Raw genomic sequence first — 27,214 nt, forward strand, 5'->3', positions numbered from 1 at the left:
TCTGGATGAGATTCCTAAACACCTGGCAAAGATTTACAGTGGGGACTTCCACCTTGCCATCTGGGGGAGGTTGGAAAGGTTATGGCCATGCTACATTTCATGACACTACCAGGATGGGTCAGACTCCAGGGCAACCTGGACCAAGGAGAGACATTTATTTTCCTTCCACTGCCAGGACAACGTGGTCCCACTGAGACCTTTGTGCGTCAGCACAGGATATATAACCACAATAACCTGAAGTCAAAATTGGCTTTGTTACTAAGGCACTTTTATTGCTGGTAATGTTGTTAAGGGGTAGGATTGGTCCGACGAATAAATACGATCACGTTGTAAGGAAGACACACTGTTACGTGGCAGAGCCAGGGAGGATCTGTGACGCCCCTTCTCTGTTGCTGCTGGGGGCTGGCTAACGCAGGTCCCCGGGCAGTGGCAGCCAGCTGGTGTCACCCACGGCTCTGGCTGGGGAGTGCAGGAGCCAGGGCTATCCCTGAGGTTAGCTAATCCGGCATAACCACACCCAAATTTTGGCCATGTAAATTCAGCACATCATAGCATTTAGGTCTCCCTCCATAGACCAGAGTAAACTAGCAGTCATTCCTCTGAGCCCAGTGGTGCAAAGTCAGCCCAGAGCCGGGACACGTGAGGTGAGAAGCCCGTGGATGTGCTGCAGCTGAGCTCTCTGCCAGGCTTGGCTCTAAGCCTTTAAAATTGATCCCAGGTCTCCTGACTGCCCCAAATGCTGTCCCACATATCCTCCAAACCTTGGATGTGACAAGGTCTTGGTCACACCTCTTCTTAGTTACGGAGAAACCAAGCCCTGCAATCATTGCCAGCAAGCAGTGCCTCTTGGGAAGGACTGCACCAGGGCTCAGTCCAAGGACCATTATAAATATTTCTGTCGTCTGGCAGCACCAGCTTGGAGAAGACAAGTAGCAGTGAGAGAAACCAAAGATATATGCTACTTCCCCATCCTCAGCCAAAATATCCCCACAAAAAGACATTAATGGCCAGCAAGAGAATAGCATTAACATTGCAAATGTTCTTCCACAGGGGTTTTTCCTCAATACTGGTGAGTTTCCTTTCCAGGGCAGCTCTCTCCTCCTGGGACAGCGTAGGGACAGGACTGTTGGATAGTCCGCAGAACCAGAAGTAGAGCACTTTCCAACAAGGAAGCTTGGCAGCTGCGAGAGACGGGCAGAAAAATGAGTGTTACCCTCTGGCTGGTGACTCCTCCCATGCTCCTCCAATTTAGAGGTGCACTGGGCAATCTGCAACGGGGTCTGACGTGCACCTTGGATGAGAGGAGACTCCCAGGGCAAGGCTTGTGTGGGAGAGGGACAAGGTAGGACAGGACGGGAAGAGGGGAGAAGACAAGAGAAGAGAAAGGAGAAGCAAAGCACTGCCTGGATCATCTACAGCACAGCTTGATTACTGTCGGTTGATTGTGACATGATTCATTCGTTATTTAATTAACAGAACATTTCTCCTTCCTCCCCGACCAGGTTTCCATCCACTTTCACAAATTTTTGACAGGATGATGGCCTGTTTGGAGATCTCCTGGCTTATTTATTACACGTGATGTGCCATGGATGAAGTATACATTTTAATTGTCAGCCTGGTGCTATGTGTTTTTCATTGGGTGTTCTTTCCAGATATAACTTTTTTTGAAAGGTAGAATGTCACAAGGCCTTGAAATAGGTGTTACTTGAAAAAAAAAAACTCATTAAACTGTCATCTGCTGCATTCTGCATTTCCTTTCCCATCATTACTAATTACCAAATTACCAAGACATTCATTTATAAAAAGATAAGCTAGTTAGGTGAAGTAGCAATTGATAAGAAATAATAAATAATGCTGAACAGATGCATTCAACTTAAGCCCAAAACTTATTCTGTTAAAAAAAAAAAAAAAAAAAAAAAAAAAAGGTGTTTTCTTTATTCTTTAGTGCTTCACTTCTGTTTAGTTTGGCTGTAATTGGTACTGTGGTACTGGCATCCGTTGTATCCTTTGATGAGCAAAAGGAAAGAGTGAAAAAAAAAAAAAAATCCTGTATATGTGACCTTCTTGTGAGTGTTTCTACGCTGTGACCTTGGAAGGTTAAGCTCAAAATCAAAAAAACGGAAATTTTTAGTGGCTTTGCAGAAGAAACCTCTGGCTACTCTGAAAATAAGCTTGCAGATGTAGCATCTCCTGCTCTCTCTTTCCTTCCTGACAGCTCTTTAAGCTTATTTGTCACTTTGTCTTCCCCCTTTTTAAATGCACTGTGTTGGGCACACAGCTAAAATAAATTAAGTTTGAGTCTTAACCGTGGCTTTTATCCTAAGGTAAGAGGATCCTTGGCATAGAGTAAATGAGAAAACAGAGGCTTTTAGATTTACCCTGGGGCATCCAAAGAGTCAGAAGCAGAGCTCCCAGGGCAGTATGTTCCCCTTCAGACCATGACACCATTTTGATGTACCAGGTTATAGCATCACTGACTGGAGTTAATCCAATAGGGACAGCACAGGGGTAAGGAAGAAGCATCTCTAGCACATACATAAATGCTTTAATTGCTAGCCATGCTAGAAGACAAGTATAAATAGCATTCATATGTGCTGGGAGATGAGATTACAGGGCCTGCCATAGAGTCAATGTTATCTTTGCCATTGTGCTATGGATCTCCTCAAAATTATGTTGTAAGCAACAGATCAATGCAGCATCATGAACACACAGGCCCATGAGTGGAGCTGGGTGCAAGACCTTCACCATGCCAGAGGCTGTTTGGAGGTGACTGATGACCCCCATCCAAGGAGTCTATCACATCATTAATTTGCCAGGCCTGAAGTGCTAAAATGACACTGTGACGGGGGCAGGGATGGACCAGGTCATTTGGATGGGCAAATACCTTGTTTTAAGGAGGAAAAGGAAATAAGATTTTAATGAACGGTGGGTTTTCTTTGCTTTTCAGGACTGGCAGTCCTTTTGAGCCTTTCAGAGGATTGGGCCATGAAGTTAAATCCTCCAAGATATGTTTGGAAGGCCAAGAGCCATTACACATTAATTTCCTGTGTCTCCACAACTGGCACACCTGTAAATACAAGGTGTGACTCCTGTGAATGCAATGGATGGCCTCTCCAGGGCTTTGAAGGGTCTTGGGAGGATCTTATCCTGGCTGTAGACTCCCAGGCAGTCCTGCATGCCTGCTCACCAGGCAGCCTACCTGACTGTTCTTTATCGCCCAGCTCTGCATTTTCAACCATGTTGCTCTCTCCCGTGGCTGGGTTGATTTGTGCTGCTTCACTCTTGCAGTTTTCCAGGTCAATGGCACGTGCTTTGCTGTGTCTAGTCCACCACGTCAGGCAAGCAAGCTGTACAGAGGAATGAAGAGTAAGCAGATTAGCACCTGCCAGTCCCAGACTGGTCAGCCAGGTATGTCCTGGGTTATGGGGCATGTGTGTGAAAAGATGCTGGCAAAGCTGCTCTAAGGACATGGTGTTCCCCCGCTTTCTTGCCACCTCCCCTTCAGGCAGATGTCCTCACTCCTGCACAGGTAGCCAGTGCCATCCCACGGGTTCACAGATCAACCCTGAATTTAAGCTGGCCATGGCTCTCCAAGGAGCTAGGTGGCACCAGTGTTTTCTCAACCTCCATACGTAACTGAGCAGGACAGCAAGGCCCATACTGAGCAATTCTGCCTGTAAGAAGCTGGCACTGTCCATAGCATGTCCTCCCTCACCTGCACATGCTGCACTGCAGCTGCAGGCTGGCACCAAGGCAGTGAACCTGCACTGCAGACCACATGTCAGGCAAAGTCACTCGCTCATCCAAAGAGGGGTTCCTACTTGCTCTGCCCATATGGAAATGAACATCTCAAACAGGTCACTCACTTACAAAGTAACGTGAGTTTAATTTCTGAATTTTACAGACACAAATCTAGGCAGCAGTTTTCAGCTGACATAAAATGTTGCATAATTTCCAGAAGATTTATAGCTTTATTTAAATCATTTTCAACCAAGATGAGCATTGGGCAGGGCTAATCTTTCTTGTCACGATGTGCTAAATTGCTTTGATTTTGATGATCCTCATCTTTCTCAAGGATTTTTTTTTTTTATCATTTAGGAAATGTCACTGGAACATAGCAAAGTTTCAGGGTACTAAAGAATTCAAGAAACTTTTTTTTCCCTCTGTGTGTAAGTCGCTGACGACTGTTTTTGCCCATTGCAGCAAAACCTGCCAGGACTGGTGTTTCCCTGGAGTTCAGACTCTGCCAGACAGGATAAATGCTCAAAGCAGCACAGACCCCTGGGTTACCTCATTGCATATCCACACCTACCCACCCAGGACGTGTCTCTGACAGCAGCCAGCCTGTTCACTAAACCCAGCCACTATCCTGTATTCATGAATCCGCAGTTTGTCAGAGCCAGGCCCTTGGTCACGAGGGAGAGCAGTATCTCCAGAGTGAGGGGAATGGTCAGTAACATGTGGGAAAGCACACACCAAAAAATACTTTTTTTTCTTTTCATGGATAATAGTTGTTGCTTCTGAACATACCCAGTAACCAGAAAGAGCTTAGCAGACCTTCTACTGCCTTGACTTGCCCTTCACAGTGCTTAGGCACCATCAGTAATGCTCTCAGCTGAGATATGCTCTCCTGTCTCAAGCGTGCACAGAGTGATGGGCTGCCAGATTTGCTTTTGTTCACTGTTTTCCTTCTTCAGCATTTATTTGCCCCAGGGACAGCTGGCAGGGGCAGCCCACAAGCGTGGCAGCTGTGCACCCAAGCTTTCATCCATTGAGAGCGGGAGGGACCCATGGGCACTCATCAGTGAAGTCTCACACAAATGCTTCAGCTTCAGCCCTCCTGGGGTGAGTTCTGGCCAGGTAAATTCCTTGAAGTCCTTCTTTATGCTCTTTTCTGTCACCCAGACCAACACACCAGGGCAAGCTGGCAGCTCTTCATGGCCATGGAAGCAGCCATGGTGTGACTAACAAACTTGTTACACTGCCTCAGCACAAATTTACAAACAGGTGAGACTGAAGGAGGAGGAGGGAGGAGATGGTGTATGTTTTGCATATGTAGAGAAAGCAAGCGAGCAAATAAATAAATAAAGAGAACTGCTGGCAAGGGAGCTGCTTTAAGATAATTGACTTGGACCTTAGAAACACTGACACATATAGAATCATAGAATTGCAGAATCAGTAAGGTTGGAAGGGACCTCTGGAGATCATCTAGTCCAACCTCCCTGCTCAGCAGGGTCACCTAGAGTGTGTTAAGACAGGGTTGCATCCAGGCAGGCCTTGAAGATCTCCAGAAAAGGAGACTCCACAGCCTCTCTGGGCAACCCATTCCAGTGCACCGCCACTCTCACAGGGAAGAAATTTCTCCTCACATTCAGGTAGAACTTCCTATGGTTCAATTTGTGCCCATTGCCTCTTGTCCTGTCACACGGGACAACTGAAAAGAGTTTGTCCCCATCCCCCTGACATCCTCCCTTCAGGTACTTGTAGACATTGATATGATCCCCCCTCAGTCTTCTCTTCCCCAGGCTGAAGAGGCTCTCGCAGCCGTTCCCCATAGGGCAGATGCTCCAGCCCTCTGATCATCTTTGTAGCTCTACGCTGGACTCTCTCCAGTAGCTCCATGTCTTTCTTGTCCTGGGGAGCCCAGAACTGGACACAGTACTCGAGATGAGGCCTGCCCAGGGCTGAGTAGAGGGGCAGGATCACCTCGCTTGACCTGCAGGCAACACTCTTCCTAATGCAGCCCAGGATACCATTGGCTGCCTTGGCCACAGGGGCACATTGCTGACTCATGGACAATTTTTCATCCGCCAGCACTCCCAGGTCCTTCTCTGCAGAGCTGCTCTCCACAAGGTCAGCCCCCAGCTTATACTGGTGCCTCGGGTTATTTTTTCCCTAGTGCAGGACTCTGCACTTGCCCTTGTTGAACCTCAGGAGGTTCCTCTCCACCCAGCTCTCCAGCCTGTCCAGGTCTCTCTGCATGGCAGCACAGCCCTCAGGTGTGTCAGCCACTCCTCCCAGCTTGGTATCATCGGCAGACTTGCTGAGGAGGCACTCTGTCCCCTCATCCAGATCATTGATAAAGAAGTTGAACAGGATGGGACCCAGTACTGAGCCCTGGGGGACGCCACTAACCACAGGCTCCAACTAGACTCCACCCCACTGATGACGACCCTCTGAGCTCTGCCTTTCAGCCAGTTCTCAATCCACCTCACTGTCCACTCGTCTAACCTACACTTCCTGAGCTTATCTAGGAGGATGTTATGGGAGACAGCGTCAAAAGCCTTGCCGAAGTCAAGGTGTACAACGTCCACTGCTCTCCCCTCATCTCCCCAGCCAGTCATTCCATCATAGAAGGCTATCAGATTGGTGAAGCAGGATTTCCCCTTGGTGAATCCATGCTGGCTACTCCTGATCACCTTCTTTTGCTCCATATGTCTGCAGATGACATCCAGAATGAGCTGTTCCATCCCCTTTCCAGGGATGGAGGTGGGGCTGACTGGTCTATAGTTGCTTGGGTCCTCCTTCTTGCCCTTCTTGAAGACTGGAGTGACACTGGCTTTCTTCCAGTTCTCAGGCACCACTCTGGGAGCCCCATGTCCCTGTGGGCACTAGTGCCACCTGTGAGGAGCCATGTAGCTCTTCCAGGAATGACTCAGCCCCTTGGTGGATGGGGTTGGGGGATCTACACTCACCAGGGCACAGTAATGCTTGGGCTGGGAGCAAAGGAGGATGGCGCTCGCCTGGTCCCAGCTGTAGCACCCAAAGCGGAGGCTGTGTATGATCAGCGTTGCCAGGCCATCAAAACCTGCTTCCTCTCACCATTCTCTCACTCTGGGCTTGCCACTGGCAGTCCATGGTGCCTCTCCTGTGCTACAGACCTCCTGGACATGCAGCATCATGAGTAGAGCCAAATGGGGCCACATATGACTCCCCCTCCACCCAAATCACGCCTGTCTCCACAGATTCATTCAGCAGTGGGGGAAAGGGCAGCAGAGCATTTGCAAAGTGCTTTAAGATCCTGGTGCAGGAGGTGCCAGTGACACCACCAGGGCTGTGCAGTTGATGCAGGCGTGGAGCCAGGTTTGGGGTTTGCTGGGAAAATTGGCTGGTTTGCTCCTCTGTGAGTGCCTGGTTTCCACAGGAGTCAACCACTTTTTGCTCTCAGTGGCACTAAACGATGCTGTAGGAGGTTGAACCTGCCCAGTTTCAGCACCTCAGGAGTGCATAGTGTAGGTTCAGACCAGCTGGGCATATCAAACCTGGCTACCATATGTAGTCAGACTTAGTTTAGGTACATAAACTGAGACATCAGACCTCAGCACACTGGGAAAACATCCCTGACTGAACACGACAGCTGGAGTTGCTGATCCATCAGCCTGACAGGCAAATCTAAGCCCTGATCCCTGGGTAGGTGACCTGCTTGCGTAGCACTGTTATTTTGTGGGTTGTTTTTCTCCTTTTTCCCCTCCACATTTTCTTCAGACAAGGGAGTTTGCAAGAACTCAGCAAAGTTTTTCTTCTGTTTGTAAACTAGAATAAATCCTTCTGTTCCAAAATGCCATCTGGCACCTGACAGTTGCGTTTCAGCTTCACAGTCTCAAATTTAATTGTAAGCTCCTTTGCAGGGTTTTCAAGGACGGCGTGACACAATATGGACTACCTACAATGAAGACATATGAACTCTGGAGCATACCAAACAAATTCCTTGCATACTTGTTTTCCAGCACAGCATCAATCACCACAGGGATGGGAGAGTGTCCAAAACAGCAGGGAAAAAATGCTACAGCTTGCAGTTCTTGGATTGTAATTCATTTAAAGCCAGGCACATTAACTGTACTGCTCTAACATCAGATACAAATCTCCTTTTTCCTTCTACCCATTTGCTATCTGCAAAGCATTGAGATTCAATATTTAAAGTCGTCCAGTGTAGATCCTCAGCTGGTGTAAAGTAGCGTAACTGAGCTCACCAGCTGTTCCTGGTCTTTGAACGCAATGGAGCTATGCTGATTTACATCTGCTGAAGTCTGATCTATTATTATATTTCCTTGGCTATTTTTTTTGTGTGTGTGTGGTTTGCTTTTCTTTTCCTTTTGCTTGACAAAATAAATGGCATAATTCCTAGCTCTTATATGGTGTCTTTCATCATTATATCTCAAAGCAGTGTGCAGATAAGAGCCAGCAAAATGATCCCCATGTAATTTCTGTGGGGAAAATCTAGTGCTCATTCAATGAGTTGTCCAAGCATACAGGGCCCAGAATACAGAGCCTGGAATAATCTCCCGATATCCTTGGCCAGGACATCCCGTAGCCCCCTCAGCCACTATCACAGGGACATGAGAGCTCTTCACCACAAGTTTACCCATTCACATGCAAAACGAAGAGAAACCCAGTATTGCCTGTAGTCAAAGATTAAGTTCATGCGTTGGTCTCTACTTAGAGGGTTAGAGCCTGACATGTCCATCCAGATGTCTACCTCCTGCCTTTCCTCCCTGCAACCTTCCTGTACTTCAGCCATTTCAACGCAGCCACAGACTGGCTTGAGACAAGGAGACAATCCCTGTTTGCAGGGCACCTCAGCACCACCCAAGCACATCAGTAGGACAGCACGGGAAACCGCTCCACTGCACATAATGGTCCCACCCTCTACCAGTGCTCATGTGCAGCGCGAAAGCTGGAGTGAGTCTGACTGAGGGAAAATGAAAGATCATGATTTTAATGCTGTCTACTCAGATACATACCAGACAGGCAGCAACCCAGCTACACTGGCATCTACCTCAGTAAAAATCTCCTCTTGTTTTGGCTGTTCTCTGATGAACAAGGTCAGATCTTTCCTATTGAAACTAGAGGTAAATAACAGGAATTCAATGGAAATCAGACTAAAACCAAATACAGGCAGACTCCCCAGTCCTACAGAGCCATATAAAGAAGGAATTAGTTACCATTTACTGGCACAAATTGTTATCCCTGCTCATTTTCATTGTGAAGGCACAGGGGGGGTCACACATGGGACATTGATGACTCATTGATGATCGTCACCATTAGACACCATCATCGGACTACTCATCTGGGTCTCCATGTCCAGCATCCTGCTGTCATGGCCAATCACCTCATTAATTATCTTAAACAGAATCTCTTACACAGAGGTCAAGTACCAAGCTTACCTCTGCATGGGGTCCATGGCCTACCAAAAGACTACACTGAATACTTTTTTTTTTTAGAAAACATTTTTAAAAAATGTCCAGTCTACATTTGTTGATAGCCAGTTTTATTCTTCTTGCTCTCATGCCAGCATTGTGCTTTAGCTGGCTCCCCTCCCTCTCTGGCTCTCCAGCTGTGTTTGGGGGTAGCGACCCCCCAGCCCCTGCTCTCTGAGGATAACTGTGCACTGTTCTTTCAGAGAAAATGCTCTCCTCTCTAGCCCTCCTGTTAGCCATCATCCCTGGACTGTTACCAGTCTTACCCGCTTTTTGCAAGAGCATTGGCTCTTTGAGAAGTTTGTCAATAAGGTCCCTTAAGTCCAACAGCTCTTAACTCACTTATTTCTACTGAAAGTCCCTTATGTGGAATCTCTTATGGTCAAAACCTCTTTCTCCCTGATGCAATTATAGTTGTTGCTCATCCCATCATATAGTAGTTGTTCATCCCATCATTAACGGACACTTTCTGGGCTTTTCTTCAGTTCTCTGGGAGTTCCACTTGTTGAGCTCTGAGCTCAATATGCCTTAATTTAACTAGCCCTCTGTGCACATTCAGTTCATTTAATATCTGTCCTATTTAATAAGCCACACTTTAACCTCATACACGTCTTCCTTTGCAGGACTTTGGGCCATCATCATTATCATCAACAAGAACAACAATCATACAAAGTCAGGAGGGTCTAGCAACATAGTTACCAATGAAATGGCTAGATAACATCAAAACAAAAGGTACCTTCCTGCAGCCAGATACTTCTTTTACTAACCACAATCTTCCCCAGTGTAGCTAATCACATCCCGTATGGTAATAAATATAGTTTATAAAGTCCAGATAGATATGATAGACCAAGCTTGCTTTGTCTAGCAAAACAGGTTAGGCAGCCATGCTCTAGTGTTGGTAAATACATGTTACTTTTTGTCTCAGATTCCACTGATCTACATGCCTTTTCTTATTCTCCACTCCACCTTTTAAAATGTTTTTTATTTGTGTCTCTAGCACTGAGATCAGACTAAAAACTCTGTAGGTGCTACGACCAGTCTTTCATCTCCTGCACTGTTGGTATGACGCTCACTCTTTGCCAGTGCTACGCTAATGCATCTTATCTTGCTATTGCTGTGGGCAGGGAGTGCTGCACATGTTTAGTTATCATAGGTCAGCTGATAAGTGGGAACTCATTAAACCACAGCATTTAATTGCCGGCAGCCATCTGCCCACCTCCAAGCAGTAGTGAACAAGTCATCCCATAAGCAGTAGAACTAATGGCATCTCCTTGCCAGTGTTTCTCGCTCCCATGTGGATCCTCTGATAGCTAATAAAAGCTGAGACTGTATCCCAATGCAGGCACAAAGAGCGTCTTTCTCTTCCCTATCTGAGCATCTGCTTTCATGTAGTCCTTTGGAGCTGGGATCTTTGGCACTGCTATCATTCAATCAAACATTGATGGAGCTGGTTAATGCTTCACAAGCTAAGAAACTACTATGAAAGCATCACCCTTATTTCTTTAGGAAGTTAGACAGAAAAAAATGTTTTTTAAATTTATCCAGTAACCTTCCTTTGGAGGCAGATGGCAGTTTTGTTATACGGACAGCTGCTTTAGAACTTGGGAGGGGGAATAGTTGCTTTAAGGTGTTACTAAATAAAGCCTCTAAACTCGGTGCTGTTTTAAATCTGTTAAGTAAAAGAAAGCTGCGCCTGACTCAAAGTTATTAAATGCAATTGAGATCACATTGGGACAAAATGTTATTTTCCTAAATGCCTATGTTGCAGAAGATATTAATCTTGTTTGCCTATAAGATTGATGCTGGCTCTGCTGAAATAGGGTAGAGGCTACAATTAGATATATTTAATCCCTCCTCAGCAGCCTTCTGTAATACAATTTCCTCTCCTTCCCCCTTCTTCTTCTCCTTTCTATTCCAGTTATGATGGGCTGTACTGTCTGCCCAGCTCCAGGCACAGTATGGGAACTTGCACTCAATTTTGAGCACTCAGTGCCTCAGGAAGCATTAACACTATGAGACCTGGGAAATAAAAAGCTGAGGAGCAGGTGTTTCTTTGCAGCATATGCATTATACACCATTTCCCAACCATGGGAGGAAGAGAAAAGTCCAGGTTTTAGACATTTTCGGAAAACAAACTAGGTCTCTAAGAAAAATGTGCCATTGCAAGACACTTACCTTTTCTTCAGATATCGGAGGGGTGCAAAGACTAACAAGGACAATGACAATGGCAGTGAGGACACAGAGGATGAGTGCAAAGTAGAGGTAGTGCAAGTCCTTTAGCACAGCTGGTCTTCTGTCCTCCTCACCACAAGCCGGTGTGCTATAAATAAACTCCATGATGATCCGAATGAGACCAATAGCCAGCCCAATCATGAGGCCCCAGAAAGCACCCTGAGAAAAGGCAAGCATAGAAAAAAAAGAAGGTCATTGAACATGTTACCTTTGGTTGAAGTTTTCTTTCTTCTTCTTCTTCTTCTTTTTTTTTTTTTTTTTTTTTAATACAGTTCTTTTCTTAGACTAAAACCTTTTATGCCTGATGGAATCCCACACTGACATATATCAAAGAAGGACATTTTCAGTTAAAAATCCTGATTTTCTCTTTCTGTCCTTGAACACAGAACAGATAGAGCACAGAAAATGCAAGAGTCTCCTCCTAGCAACATGCCTCCAGCCAGACCCCAAGACACCATCCCTGAGGGAGGAAAAACTTTGGCTTTTGTTCTTTCAGTAGAGACTGCCAAGAAGTAGCACTTGCAGTGGCTTCTTGGAAGCAAACCCCCATGCACCAGAGGCATATCTACTAATACATGATAGGAAAATGTTTTCTAATTGTCACACATTAGTGGGACTGGCTTTGAGTCCAAAGAGACTCTAGGTCTAGGTAGCGATTTTTTTTTATCATTATTATTATTAATATCAAATATGTGTATTAATTGGCTGATGATATCCCACTTACAGGTTCATTAATCCTCTTGCAGAAGATTGCCAAGATGAATAGAGCTGTGATTGGTGGGGCTAAATAGCTGGTTATGGACTGAATGTAGTCAAAGAGCTTGCCACTGTTGGCTGATTGAATGATGGGGATCCAGAGAATACTGATGACTACGAGGATGAGGATAAAAACTCTGGAAGATGAAGATAAAAGGATATTAACTCTACAGGTGATGAAGTCCTCCTGAAAATGAAGTTTTGCAGCAAACCACACTTCTGATTGCTTTCAGAATTTCCTAAGAAAAATCCATAAATTGCTCTCAAGAAGAACATAAGAAGTGTTCTTTGTGTGTACACAGGAAAAGAGAACATTATTTTCCTCTAGAAAGTCAATACAACCAATCTCCAGAGCTCATTTCATAGATTTCAGAGAGGGTTATGCTGGGACTTGCCAGTCAGCTTGCATGGGAGCTCTACAAGGACATAATGGTTCTTTATGGGGCCCTCATGCCATGAGCTGGGTCACTGTAAGCCCCTCAGTCTGGTGTGTCCTAGAGAGTGAGATGTTTTTCGAAATGCTGTCTCTTTGATGTAATGAAGATAGGGATCTGGAAGCTCATGATCATTAACCATCTTTATGCTGCCTTGCCAGGCAGATAATATATTCAGTCTAGCGCGTATGGCAAATACCAGTGCATATGCTGTTTACTAAATTATTTCTGGGGTCTCAGGTGCATACAGTACCCTCCCTCATCTCTGCATTGGTTGTTATAGGGTTTCCCCATATTGCTGAACAAAAGGTACTTCCCCTCTCAGTACCTAATGGCAGTGAAATATGCAATTGCCTGCATCCTTCACCCACTTCATATCTAAGTTTTGAAACTTACTGTTTGCAGGCAGAGAGGAAAAGCATCACAATCATGCAGAATGTTGCTTAAATTCTTCTATGAGGAAGAAAACTATGCACACCTCTGATATAATGCAGTACTAAAGCTTGCCCATAAGGGTCACTATATCTTACCACAGAGGCAGAGAACTGGGAAGCCCACATAATCAAACCTACTCTTTTCCCTGAAAAGGGAACAATTGCACTGTATCAGTCCTGTCTGATGCAGAATTAGTGCATTTTTAAAAGCCACTGGTGATGTTGATGATGGACAATCTTTGGCTTTTCTGTATATTGCAATGAAGGCAGTATTTATGTTATGTTTAGACAAAACAGAAGTGATGATCTACCTAGCTCAGAGGTAAGCTCAACGTTTCTCTTTGCTCAGTCTGAGTTGAAGCTGGAAAACATAATGCACTTTCCCATGCTGTTCTATTCCTGTTCTATGTTTTAGGCACGAGTGTTTTCTCAGTGAGCCAAACTGAAGAATGTGAAAACTGCAGTCAAAACAGATGATGAGAGCAATGAGACATAAAGAAATGTAAGGACCTGCCCACAATCATCAGCTCCTGCTCTGAAGCCTTTTTGCGTATCCGCTGCCAGATGTCTATAACAAAGAGAGTGCTGCTGCTGTTGAAGATGGAGGTGAGGGAACTCATCAGGGCTGCCATCATCACAGCGATCATCAAACCCCGGAGCCCTGGGTTAAAAACAGGGGGATGCAAATCAGAAGCAGACCTTTTGCTTTCTAGCAGCAGTAGTATGTACTGCATCAGAGCCTCGACTGATCTGTGGCCTGGTTTAGGCCAAGATACGAGCACTTCCTGAGTACTAACTCCCACATCTTGCATCCAAAAGAAAACCCTCTGGGATTTTTCTTTTTTTAAAATGCATTTACCACATATATATCTTGAAAAAATAACAACCAAACAGTTCAGTTGAAAAATCAGAAGATGCTTTGTTTCTTTCAGCATTTTTTGCACTTTCTTACTTTCCATTTTCTTATCAGACTCACTATCATCTCTTTCATTGTGTACATACATGTAGACATATTCCTCTATGTTGTAGAAGAAAAGACTCATCTCAATGGCTAACAGCTGCAGGAAAGGAGTTCCTTATCTTTACAACGAATATGGGCAGTCTGATCCCACCATGCAGTGCTTGCCTCAAGCCCACTTCTACACATATAAAGTTTTCTTACCTTCAGGCATGAGTTCTATTACAAGTTTAGGGTAGGCAATGTTAGAACAACCCACTTCAGCTCCACAGACCTTTCTACAGATGTTTGGGTCCACACATCCCACTTCATCTTTCGGAGACATGAAAATAATAACAAGTCAGTGTAAAGCCTTTTCAGCTATAGGATATATAATTCAAGAGAACAAATCTTGATGTCCTCTATGGCTTAATATAAATTCAGAGGTATAGATGGAAATGCTGCTATAGTGCGTTGCGGTGAAGAATATTTTATGTCATAAAATAAAGGTGAAATTTCAAGATGCCATTTTGCAATTTTCTCCAAGGTATAGATGTAGCACTGCTGGATGCTACCTAATTGTAATCCTTGGTGAGTTGTTCTTTGTAGGAACTGAATTGTCTCTTTGGGTAGTCAGGTGGCTTACCAAGAATGTTTCAGGCTGATTTACTCCTATTTGAGGAAATCTGGGAGTGAAACACCAGAGGCACTTAAGTTTTCCTCCTGAACCGATTTTCCTAACCAGGGTAGTCTCTCTAACAAGCAGAATGCTCTAAAGAAACCATCAGCAAGTGCTCTTCAGGAGACAACGTGAGGGGAACTCTTGCTCTTCCCCAGAGGAGGGATTTAAGCTGCCCTGCAAAATCCACCAGGAATTACATGAATCTGTATTGCAAATTGCTATGACTCGAACCAAAAGCCTAACAGACATACTGCATAGGACCTGAAGAACTACCTCAGTGCTTCATATATTTCTTCTCACTGACTTCCTCCAGATAGATAGATGCATGCAACATTCATAGCATGGAGTTATATGCCCCCAGTGGCACAACATACCCAACATGGGTACTCCCAATGACTTCTGCCGCAGTGGGAGCAGCAGAAGTGAAGGGAGGCCATGAGAACATCAATGTATAAGAGGAATATTTATGAGTATGCCTGCAAGATTCCAAGGACAGGGGAGGTGCTGAAGTGTAACAGTGCTAGGGAGCCTTGGTGGGATTATTGCTTGTACCGGTGTAACATCCTACAGTGAGGAACACAGGAAGGCCTACCTGGGTAAAGAGATCTGCTGATCATTCCTGGCATGACGATGAAAAACATCGGGAAGATTTTCAAATACCCTCCCAGCACAGATCCACCTTTGGCATGGGAAAGGTTCCTGGCAGAGAGAGACCTCTGAACTATCACCTGTAAATGGTGAAAGGCAGCAGGGAGTAAACAGAAGTGCTGCAGAGATAGCAGGATCCATCCCCTCTCTCCTCTTCTCATGGATGACTTTCATCCATCAGGGTCCCAGGGAGTTTTGCATGCCAGTGGCAACTTTCCCATCTCAGCTGACTGCAGCCTGCTGCCACTACTCAGCGCACAGGCTATAGGAGAGGGCACTGTGGAAATTTCCTTTACAGAAATCATTTTGCCCTTGACTGAAATGAAGCCATCCTGAGGACTGGAGACACAGCGACTGTGCAGCAATGCACAAAGCAGCATGAGACAAGGAATAAAACGGACTTGGTAAAAGTTCATTGGTAGGTTTTGGTGATTATATCACCTTGAACCACAAAAGCAATTTTCTTAAGAAACAAATACATTTTTCCTTGTTTGTAGCTTGGATAGTGATAACAAAACTGAGATGAGCTGGGATATGAGTGACTTGCCTGAGGGTCCACACAAAGCCACTGTAGAGGCAGTTCCTTCACCTTCTTGTCAAATTAACTGCATTAACACCCCCCCCCCCCCCCAACACCCACCAGGTGATAGTGGGATGAAGAGAGATTAAAATAACACGTTTTCCCCACATTAACAAATGCACAAAATTAGAAGCTTGCTGAGAAGGTGGAGGATGTGAGCTGTTCTGGTCTAGTCCAGTAATGGGGGCAATAACACCTGCACAACACATTTCAGCTCACAGATCTACAGACTGAGGAGTGTCCTGGAAATACTACCACAGTGGTTTGCCTGAAAAGAAGAGGAAGATATCCTTTACCTGGTCAGTGCACCAGCACCAAAGAGCCAGCACCGAGAGGCCAAATATAAGGCCAGGCCAAGGAATGTCTCCTGTGACTGGATCCCTGAACAAATGAAAGGCGTCCTCACGTGGGAGGTGACAGGTTGTGTTGGGGACTATGACCTTTGGTATTGCTGTGCTGTATTTCTCCTTAAGTCCTTCATACCAACCAACTTTTTCAAATCCTGAAAAGAAAATAGTAGTGATTTAAGGTCTGGTGCGTCCTGCAAGGCATTCTTTTATCTGAGTCTCATGATTCTTCTCTATCTTCCTCTCCTATTTTTTTTTTCATTCCAGCCTTGCTTTTGATGGCAAGGTTTGTGCAGGAATCAGTTGGATTTTACCCAGAATGCAAGAAAATCTCCATGAACCTAATCCCCATCTCCATGAACCTAATCCCCATGAGGACCTCAGAATCTGATCTTTGCTCAAATATCCTCCAAGAGCTGGAGCAGGAAGGTATGAAATGAAATAAGGTGTATCTGTATTTGTATTTAGCAAGAAGACTTAAAGCAAAGACTGATATTGTTAAGTTTGTTCCTTTTTTTTCCTTAATGCTTAGTTACACTCAGGTGAATCCACAATAACTGCCAAAGTCAGTAAGGAAAGTCAGCTAAATTACCCTGAATTTATAGTGACAGCAGGATTTGGCTCTTGGGATATAGTTTTGCAAGCTCATTGGCAACTTCACGTAATCCCAAACAGCCAAGAGGAAGTTATATAGAACCTCCCTCCACACAGTTAGTACAAAGGAGGAAGCAAGACTGACTGGCTGGGGTGGACAGCAAGTGCCAGTTGTGCCAGCACCACTTGTGTGAATGATTAAAGCCCACTTCTGAGATGTACATGAAAGGATGAAATATCCTGTTAAGGTCTAACAATCTTGAGATCATGAAACTAGTGGATGGTGCCACTGCAGGTCTCCTTACCGATGAACATAAGCACCAAAGCACCCAGCACCATGATCAGTGTCTGCAGCGCATCTGTGTATATCACAGCTGTTAAACCGCCTGTCAGGAGAAACAGACACAATGTTAAGTAGGGAACACATATATTTACATGGAAACAGGTAGCTCACTTGGCAAAATGCTTTCCTTGGCCCCATCCCTGTGATTTCAGGACACATCCACCAGGAGATCTTGGTACTGAGCTAGACCCCAGGATCTCTCACAAGCTGTCTTGTGAAGAACTGCCTGACTCATTTCTCTACATTCAGGAGAGGATATGAAGGCAGTGAAAACAGCTCTAATGAGCTGAAATCAGCATCTTAGCAGCTAAAAATGCCAATGTTGAAAAAAAAAAGAGCGAGCAAATACGGACAGTGGCATCTGTCTGCACAGAGGAAACTAAAAGCATTTGCAATATGAGAAACTCCTCTAGAAAATACTGAAAATCTCCAAATAGTGATTTCCCCCTGGGCAAGGAAAGGAGAGAAGAATAGCCAGAAGTCATCAGCAACCGAGGACAGTAGTGCAGGTACTACACACATCCAGAGGAATCTTTGCCATAGATCAGGACCTGAATACTTTCCCCTATAGAGGAAAGAGGAAAATTATATTCTAGGCTCCAGGTTATGGAATTTCTTTTAAAGTTAACTCCTTACCAGCTATAGTGTAGACAGCAGTCACTGCTAGCAAGACCACAGTGGACAAGTAGAGGTTCCAACCCAAAGAGATTTGGATGAACAGAGCTCCAGAGAAAATGTCTGTCTGGAAGAAAAAACAATAAAGCAGGTCTGACTTTAGCAGTGCTTAATGCAAGTAAAATCTAATGGAGCAATCTGTAGCCTTCTGCAGGTGAAAGCAAAGGGAGGACACCATGAAGGTGAAGTAGAAGAGGAGGAGAGAGCCAGGGGGCTGGTGGTAGTGAATCTTCTTGTACTCAGTGTAAAGAATATTTCTCTTTCAGGTCACAGCTATCAGTTTCTGAGAGATGGGGCAGCAAAAGACTGAAAATCAAGGTCCCGCCCCGAGGGACCACAAAGCTACCAAAATAATGACTATCTTACAGGTACCCTTCATGGCATGTGAAGGTATTGACTGCGAAGAGATCTATGGGGAGAAGGCAACAGATAGGAGCCTTCAGATTGGGCCCACCTCTCCACAGAGCAGATTCATGAGGAAAGTGGGGTGAATAGCACGGGCCAGGCTTTTTCTATCACTGTGGCCTGGTGGCCTCATGGCCAGGAGATAGTCTCAGCCTGAAAGACCCCTGATGAATCACTGTATCTTGTGCCATGAAACCATGAAACCTACTCATCTGAAATAGTCAGCAGCCTGCTTTTCTATTGCACAATTCAGCATGTTAGAGTGATTCCAGTAAAACAGTAAAGCAGGTAAAACCTGCTGAGGGCCTGACCAGAAATACAGCCCCATAGGCTTCACTTTGATTGGACCCATTACCAGAGAGAGAGAAACCAGCATCTGGGAGAAACCTAGAATTATGCAGATAAATATCTTTCAGATGTAGAAGATGATATGACAGACATGTATATGTTGGGAAATTAACCTGAAGAACACCTGTAAACCTAGTTAGACATAGGCAATGCCATTTGCAAAGTGAGATAGAAGGTATGGTGCAAGAATTTTATGTCCCCCAAATAAGCACCTGAAAAGCAAGCATCCAGGACACCTGATTCCACAACCCTGAGACATGCTCTGAAGTGCTGGCGTCAGGACACTACAGAAGCAACTGTGCATTCTGGCCCTTGACTTCCTACTAGGAAATGCAAAGAGCTCTCTAGCCATGCAGAGTTGCTCCTTTGACAATGGTGTTTATTCAGTTTTCTGCTCTTCTTTGCAAGCAGAAAGCACTCTACAGTGTCCTAGTTGCTAACCTGTGTTTGGTTAAAAAACAAAGTGGAGGAAAAATCCTTTTTGTAACCAAGTGCCTGCTGTCCAGCCAGCCGCTAAATTAGCTCTCTACAAAAGCAGTGCTTAATAGAAAGCACCTGTCGTGCCCATAAACTCCACTAGTCACATCCGTCAGCCATGCACGAATTAGGTGCACAGAGAAGAAACTACTGAGATGAAAAAACAATGACTAGGGCCGGGTGCTGCTCTGAAAGGCATTGGCAAGTACTGCCTTGAGGAAGGTAATATTCAAAGACTAGTCTCTTCCTACTATGCCTGTTGAGTGCCTGACTGTGCACAGTGCTGTGTTATAGCAGGAAAGACCTTCTATTTACCCTGCATATGCCCCATTTTGCTCCAAAGGTCTCTTTGCAAGAACTTATTTTAGGAAATGCTTCAATCCTGCAGAGCAAAGCACCTTGAGACAGTGATAGCAGCAATGAATGACACAACCAGCACTTGGCTGTTGGAGGAGGAAATCTATTCGGCACTCTCAACCTGTTCACATCCCCACTTCTCCTCAAGATCCCCCAGTGCAATGCCTAGTGAGTGGGTGGTTCTTATTTAGCTCCTTGAAACACATCTTCCAAGACATGAGATACAGCCAGCCTGGGAAGTCTGCTTCCAAAGGCATGTGGGCACCGCATCTCCAGTCAATGTCTTCTGGGGCAGTTTGACATCAAATACTTTGACAGAGTCCAGTCAAAACTAACTTGGGCACAAAGGACAGACATTTTCAGTCCTTGTAATAGATTCCAAAATATAGTCTTCTCCCTTCAAGGGTGCAGGTAGTCCTTATGAAATCTCTAAGCATAAGTTATCCATCTGCATTCATGACATTTAAATGAAAGAAAATATCCAACAGTTTACACTGCTTTTGGCTACCAGCAGGGTACAATGCTACCAGCAGGGAGCAAGCAGCCAGGAGTTTTGCTGAGTTTTGTCTTAAACTAGAACCTATCTCCCTCTTACCATACAACACAAATTACAGAGAGAGACAGGAATAACTGCAATATGTTAATATCATAGTGTTGAAAACTCAATTACAAGAACAGCATCAAAATAATCACTAGGATATTGCAGATTTATGGTGATTTAAGAGAATGTCACATCTACAAGATGCAGCCTGCCAAATCCTCAGATGGGGTAATGCCGCGACTGCTCCCCTGTCTACATTGCCTAAGGTTCGCTCTGATGGATGGGCACAAGCAGGCAGGCAGCTACAGTATTTATACTATTTAGTAATTAGCTGCCATATCCCCGTAAAGTTCTTGTTGTTTAATGAGGGCTTTCTTTTTCTCTCTCTCGGGGTAGGTCTCCATGATCAATGCAGAGGTAGTTATTTACTTGAGCAAAGCACAGTAACACAGTGATACTGTTTCTGACAGCTGAGCTGGTCCTTTCGAGGACATCTGAGTTATCTCTGAGCAGCCTTGTGTTGTTTTGTGCCTGCCCTAGACACAAGGATAGCATTCAACTGGATACATACGGATATCTTGGTGAATATATAGAGAATGAGTGACAGCACAGACATGTAGATTTGAATCCTCTGCCCTCCAAATCTCTTCTGCAGGTACTCGGGCATAGTGACCACTCCTGCTGCAATGTAAATAGGCACAAAGATCCAGCCAAGAGCCAGGAGTGCCCAGGTAGCCTGGTAATGAGAAAGAGAAAACAAATGCACGTGATTCAACGCATGGGAAGGTCCCCTCCTTCATCTCAGTGGACACCCTGAGAAAGCAAAAGGGTGCAGTGTTATGCAATGTATTTGGGAAATAGTCTGGGGGATGCATATAGGATTTTGTCCCTGCTCAGAAGATATGATTACAAATGAATTATTGCAATAGAATTATAAACTTTGAATTTTTCCTCTTACGTCCCTTGCCTCTTTGTCACAGGGTGACATATCCTGTTCCATCTCTGTGCCTCTGGCAAGACGATGTATTTTGTTGCTATGGGTATCTTAAAAGGAGATGTTGTATTTGCTGGCCTTTGCAGTCATTGCTGCTGTGGCAACGAAGAGTTAAGAGATTCAGAGAACGATGGGAGCATCTGCTTGTTGCTTGATTAGCAAGTGATGAGGCTGAGGCAACAGACTCTCCCTGTGGAGCATAAAAATAAGCAACGGCAAGACTCTACCAGGACGTTCTCCTTTCGACAGAAACAGACCTGCTTCTATGTCAGGCAGATCAAGGGCAGTTTGATTGCTTTGCTACAGGTGAAGACTCTTTTGGAAGGCAAAAAGGCATTTCTCTTCATGTATTTCTTCTCCAAAACCCAGCAAAAGCCCAAATAGGAGATCTTTAATTTATATAAACGCCATTAAGCTATCAAACCCCACCTTCTGGATGTCTCAGGCTCTTACCTTTCATCCAAGTATCTCATATTAGTCTAGATTTTCCTTAGATTAGTCATTTAAATTGTCAGAAATGAAACTGAACCTTGGGGACAAAGACCGTGAGAGACTGAGGAGAACAACTATGGCTCCTGCAGTGGCTAAGACATGCGTAGGTAAAAGATGCCCGTAACTGCCACTGATTCTGCAGCTGAGTGGCATCCTATGCTGCAGGGAAAAAATAAAGGAATATTCTAAGGTCCTTTCCAATCTCAAAGAAATGTATCTAAACACATGAAGTTAAATTTGCCCTAAAATTCAAGCTATTGTCTTCATGGGTTTCTAAAAGCATCTGCACAGATTTACGTAAAATACAGTGATATTGATATGTTCTACATGCATCGGCCTGAATGCAGGCTCTGGGTTCTTGACAAAGTATTTGAAGGTGATCTTAATGGTTTAGAAAAAACAGCTGCAGTGAATACACATACCAGGAAAAAGCCTTTGGTGGGCACTGCCTGTGCTTAGCAAGTATCCAGCACTATTAGCAGTCTCTGCTGATGAAGACAAGAGATTTAGAGGTAGGTGAGCAATGCGTATTGTGAGGCTGGCACTAATCTCACTTCTCATCACTGCATCTGAGAAATTTCATTAGCGTCACACGCAAAGGGCCCAGTTTTCATGCTCTCTGTGGTATCAGTGTCAATTTTCCAGGTTATTTCAATTGGGCAGAATGAGACCTGCCTTTGCACCCAGATGTTCATCCCAGAGATGTCACATTTCAGAAGATGACAGGTGAATACAGTGTTGCCAAGTCTCATGGCTTTACACTGCACTTAGCAGCACATAGTGCTTTTTTTTCAAAGTCCCTGTTCCCAGAATCCTGTGTTTATACAGGTACCTTTTTGGCATATGGTATCTTTTATCTTAGTCTTGATGACAGCAGACTGAAGCTTAAAAACATGGCCCATGTGCTTGTGGGAAGGTCAAAGAGCTAATAATTTAAGTGGATTCCATTTAAAGTAAAATTAAGATATGTTTTTAAAGCTGTCTCAGTTTCTGGAGGTCTCTCTCCTGAGGTTTGAGAACTTGGAGTTTCTGACACTATTAGCAGCTGATTTTGGAGACAAGATCCAGTCCTTCTGTAAATAGTGATATTTTAGTTGCCAGCTTAGCTGACTCTTACGTTCCACTCAAAGCCCCCAACAGCAAGGCCCCCAGCTGCTCCAGTGCCCGCCAGGCCAATGAATAAGCCACTGCCCACGTTGCTTGACATCAGAGATGCTCCAATCTGAAACACACAGCACAGGCACAAAAAAAACAGCAAGTTACTTCAAGAAATTTCTATATTAGTGCAAACGTTTCCCTCAATTGCTTTTCCCAGGGTCTTATCTCCTTTCAGGCAGGTGGCTGGGCAGTAATGGAGAGTTAGGTTCTCTCCTCCCTCCTTTATAAACACCTTACATATTTATGTCTTAAAGGTGTATCTGTTGCCTTCTACCCACTCTAACACAAATTTTAATCAGAGTTCACTTTGGCAATGGTTTCCTTAGATACATGTCAGTTGTGGCAGGGAGGGGAAGTCTGGTGGCAACGAAACCAGACACGTCACTGTCCAGGAAATGTGATGAACTTCTCCATTTTCTTGTTATACAGCTAGCAAGGTGCCTTCTCCAACCTTGCTGACCCTTCAGGCTCTACCTCTCTGTTGCTTGCAGAGATCCCTCTTTCTTTAAGTCTTGCACTGAACATGATGTGGTGTTTACATAGCCATGGTCACAGAAACGCCCTTTCAGAACTCTTTCTAAGGAAGCAGCGGATCACTGACGCACAGCAGGGACAATGCTAGAAACATGCAGCCTTTTGTATTCATTGCCTGTAGGTAGGTTCAAAGATACTCAGCTCTATAGTAGGTAGGAAAATGCTAATGCTTCAGGCTGACTATAATACTGTCGCTAGCATGGCTCATTGACCCCTTAATTAGAAGAATGTAAGCTCCAGGCTGCTTTAAACACAGGCCAAAGAATATCTGACTTAATTACTACTTTTATTTGGCACAAAGCCTCACCTCCTTTCTGTATGCCAAGGCCAAATCCCTTTCAAGGTCAGCTGAGAAGTTACCAAAAGGCTAAGTTGAGCTGTGAACTCTCCCGAGAAAGTTTGCTTTTAGCTAAATATTCTATGAGTAGCATTTATCTCCCTGGCACTGCTCAACTTGAAACAAAGAATAATGGAATTTGACCTGCTTCTCTCTTTTGCACAAAGTAAAACATTAATATGGCATGAATGCTCACAGTGAATCCTGCCAACAGCTCTTCCTTCTTGCCTAAGAAAAGTCCTGATTAGAGAACTGGCAGCTGCAATGAGAATTTGCACCTTGGATAGGGACTGGAGCTCCCAAGAAATGTAAACAGCTTTCCTGATACACATCAGAGAGACACAGAAATACAGAAGATTGTCGCACAGGAGCAGCAGCCATAATGTCAGGGTTTGTTTGAGGCTGTCCAACACACAGCAGAAATCTGTCACTACCATAAAAATACATGTGTAAATTGCATACTCAAGGTCAAGAGAATGAGGTCCTGAACCTGCAGAAAGATCTGCAGAGCTCGAATTGGCTCTCTAGCTGGACAATCACAATCAAAAAGTGAACATCATTAGAGGTTGCTCTGGACCTAAGAAGGTAAGTTAGAAGAGCCAAGAGTGAAGAACAACCTACACCCACATGTTTAACCCAACAGAATCTGTGGCCACCTGTGGTTGGACCCAAGAACAATGAGAATTTTGTTTTAAAAGAAGGAGGATATGGATATTTGAAAACACTGTATTTTAATATCTTCTAATTTCTCCCTTCCTAATTAGATAAAAGCATCAAGCTAAGCTTTTTTTACTAAATGCCACTTGGCTGAGACAGAAGTATAAAGAACATTTAAGAAATAACATATTTTAGAGACATGTATGTGTCTCTGATGGAAAGGGCTGAAAATTAAGTCTAGTGAATTTATGAGCAATGTGCATCCAAATTAAAAAAAAGAAAAAAGAAAGAAAAAGAAAAAAATACAGTGTTTTGGTTGAGAGGTGCATTCCATTACCCATGACTCACTGCAGAAATATATGATGCTAGAGTACGGCACTGGCTGAAAAGGGTATTTGTTCCTGTGGCATTTTTATTCCTTTAAAACTTTAAATTATTTTTATATGTACCTTTCACTCCCAAGAAAAGGCACCTTCAATAGATTTTGTTTCTTTCATAGTGAAGATTTATACTGTGGTGGTTTGAAGTTTATATCCTTTACATTGTTAGTCAATAATGTCGACTTTAAATAGCAAAGCCTTGGATCACAAGTCCAGAGATTTGGGATTATTTTCCTCTTGAATCTCTAAATGCATTTTTACTGGATAGTACATTCCTAGATTACCTAATGCTCTCTTGGCCTTGGGGACAATTGTATGTTTAGTGAGTTGAGACCAAGGAATTTCAGACCCAGATGTGCAATCAGAGCTCATTCACACGAATAGTGGAGAAACTGAACATTGAAAAAACTGAAGATGCTAAGCTATTCTTTTGGCCTGCTAGCTCCAGGCTGCAGCCCATTAGCAAAATTGCATGGGATGTTTTTTTTTTTTTGTGGATTCCCTGTGTCTCAAGGCTATGGTCAAAAAGTGTATGAACCGAGTCCCCTTGCTAGACCTGCTTCCTTTGGCTCTAGAATTATTTTCAAACCATTAGAAACAGAGGGAGCAATTCACTCACAGGCCACCAGGTCATAGATCGTCCTGCCAGGAAATATCCTGCAGTGGTCCCTCGGCTTGCTCGTATGGATGACTGAAAAACATAGAAAAAAGGTAAGCACCCTCAAGCCAGACTCAGCACCCATCCCACTAGCCTTGAAACATCCTGTCAGCTGTCTCTCGCACCACTCTAGTTCAGCTCCTTTGGGTATCATTGCAATCATCTGGACCCCCTATTCAGAGCAGCTTGGAAAGACAGTTTGCAGGTAGCTCTGATGTAGGCTGAAGCAAGGCCCCATGCAGATGGGACCTGATTTTGAAGAGGATTTACATTCTCTCAGTTGCCTACTTGAATGTGGGAGGAAAGATGTGTGTGCAGGTGTCAGCTAGTGGAGGTGGGCCAAGCTGTGGTTTTCCAGTACTGGTGGTGGTGACCTTGGCAGAGCCCTTCTTTGAACATAGTGCCTGGTGGGACCTAATAGTCATCATCTTCCTGTGCCCAGAGAGAAGCTGCTTTATCTCTGTTTTGCCATCACTGGGAAAGCAGTAGCAATCTTATTGCTGAAACCTAAGGAAGGCCAGGTACTCTTCTCTGACAAGGCCAGAGGAAAGAAGCCATGGTATTCATGATGTCCTTTCAGGCAAAGCAGAGACTCTGAGTGCTGTGGAGACCCCAGGAAGCGCAGCACCAGAGAAGCAGAAGTTCAATCATCTCTCCCCAGTGTGAGGGAAAAAACAATCAGTGCCATGCCCTGGGAAGCGGCCAACATATCCCATCAGTGCAGCTGGACCATGCTGAGGGAAATGCTTCCTCTTAACTTACATCCTAACCAGAAAGTGGGCAGCTTTCCTTGGTGTTGCAGACCCAAATCTTCATATGGCTCAGAGTTGCCAAGTACCTAGCAAACACCTTCAGAGCCAAATGATGGATTGTATGGCCCAAGAGTGGGAAGTAGGAGACAAGCACATATCCCATAGGATCCTGACGAGGAATGAATTTGGGCATGGCATGCATCTCCACACCAAGGTGACTAGCACTGTGCATTTCAGCAGCCCCTGCCACCTAGTGTCCTCTCACTGCTGTGGTTTCAAGCTATCCAGGAGCCCTGCATTAGCGTGGTCATGTTACTCATCGTCGTTTAGGCCGCATGGGTACTGCAGGGATTTCAAGAGCCATAGGATAGCCATAGGCTAGCAAGCACCCCTAGTGTAAGTGTTTTCAGCCACTAGGCCCTGGCATTTGGGCACCATACTAGACTGGTTTGCTGCAAAACACCAGTCTGCATGGCACTACCCAGACTGGTTAGCAGTACTATCACCAAGTCAGAAAATGTCCGAGTGTTTGGTATCAGCATCAGCTCCAGAAATAGTTTAGTCTATCTACTAGCTCTGCCAGGTTACACTCCGCTTCTGCCTCTCTCCATTTGGAGTTCTGGTGGCCCAACTTTGGAGGGAGGCTGCTTGAGCCTCTTTAATCACTTTTCCTTGAATTCCCTCAGGATTGAGAAAAACACTTCAGCCAACCAGAACACTGTAGATATCTGTGAAAGAGGCCTTCACAAAGCAAGGAGAACAAATAATAAATAACAATCTTTTTAAGATTTCATTTCATTCTTCCTCCTCACCACCCCAGCCTTCCTGCCCTTGTTTCCTGCCACCAGCGTGGTCTGAGACTATGCTGCAGCACTGGAGATGGACCCCAGCTCCAGAACAGCATTCAGAGAATGCAAGGAATGACCACATAGTTGTCCCCATGCGGGGAAGTGGGGGAGTGATGAGTGCTCAAATGGAGATCATTGTCACCTCCAACACCTGCTCAGTAGGGTCTGGAATAACGCAGGCACTTTGCAGGCAGATACCTTTGCATGCAGGAGGGGCCTGGTGCTCTCTCCTAGGCAGAGCTAAACCCAGTCACCTTGGAGACTCACCCATATCCCGACAGCGAGGACAAAGGCGAAGTAAACAATGACAACGACAATGTCTGCCACCCCAAAGGGTGCGGGCGTGCTTGTCTCCTCCGGCAGCGTGGGCAGCTCCGTGGTAGCTGAGGTAGGCTGGCTCATGGCTGCGAAAGAACT

At 44.7% G+C, this 27,214-nt stretch overlaps 1 protein-coding gene across 1 annotated transcript; it reads right to left on the reverse strand.

The window, feature by feature from the left end:
* Nucleotides 1–972: 972 nt before the first annotated feature.
* Nucleotides 973–27,214, reverse strand: SLC5A9 (solute carrier family 5 member 9). Its single transcript, XM_062580969.1, has 14 exons — nt 27,065–27,214; nt 25,159–25,230; nt 22,591–22,695; nt 20,559–20,723; nt 17,821–17,926; nt 17,147–17,227; nt 16,197–16,402; nt 15,265–15,400; nt 14,216–14,323; nt 13,564–13,714; nt 12,154–12,322; nt 11,373–11,588; nt 3,200–3,347; nt 973–1,181 (listed from the first exon to the last, which is right to left on the reverse strand). Exons 1-14 carry the CDS (start codon nt 27,197–27,199, stop codon nt 973–975), a joined length of 2,007 nt encoding a protein of 668 aa, XP_062436953.1. The 5' UTR covers nt 27,200–27,214.

The sequence above is a fragment of the Rhea pennata genome, chromosome 8, assembly GCF_028389875.1.
Source record: "Rhea pennata isolate bPtePen1 chromosome 8, bPtePen1.pri, whole genome shotgun sequence".
Taxonomy (NCBI): Eukaryota; Metazoa; Chordata; class Aves; order Rheiformes; family Rheidae; genus Rhea; species Rhea pennata.

Excerpts from the sequence above, each read along its gene's own strand:
- SLC5A9 (XM_062580969.1), bottom strand. The coding sequence starts at position 27,199 with ATGAGCCAGCCTACCTCAGCTACCACGGAGCTGCCCACGCTGCCGGAG. Across the intron at positions 22,696-25,158 it reads GATCTATGACCTGGTGGCCT|ATTGGAGCATCTCTGATGTC; the intron begins GTGAGTGAATTG and ends TGTGTGTTTCAG. Across the intron at positions 14,324-15,264 it reads CAGCAGATCTCTTTACCCAG|ATGAAGTGGGATGTGTGGAC; the intron begins GTAGGCCTTCCT and ends TGTCTCCGAAAG.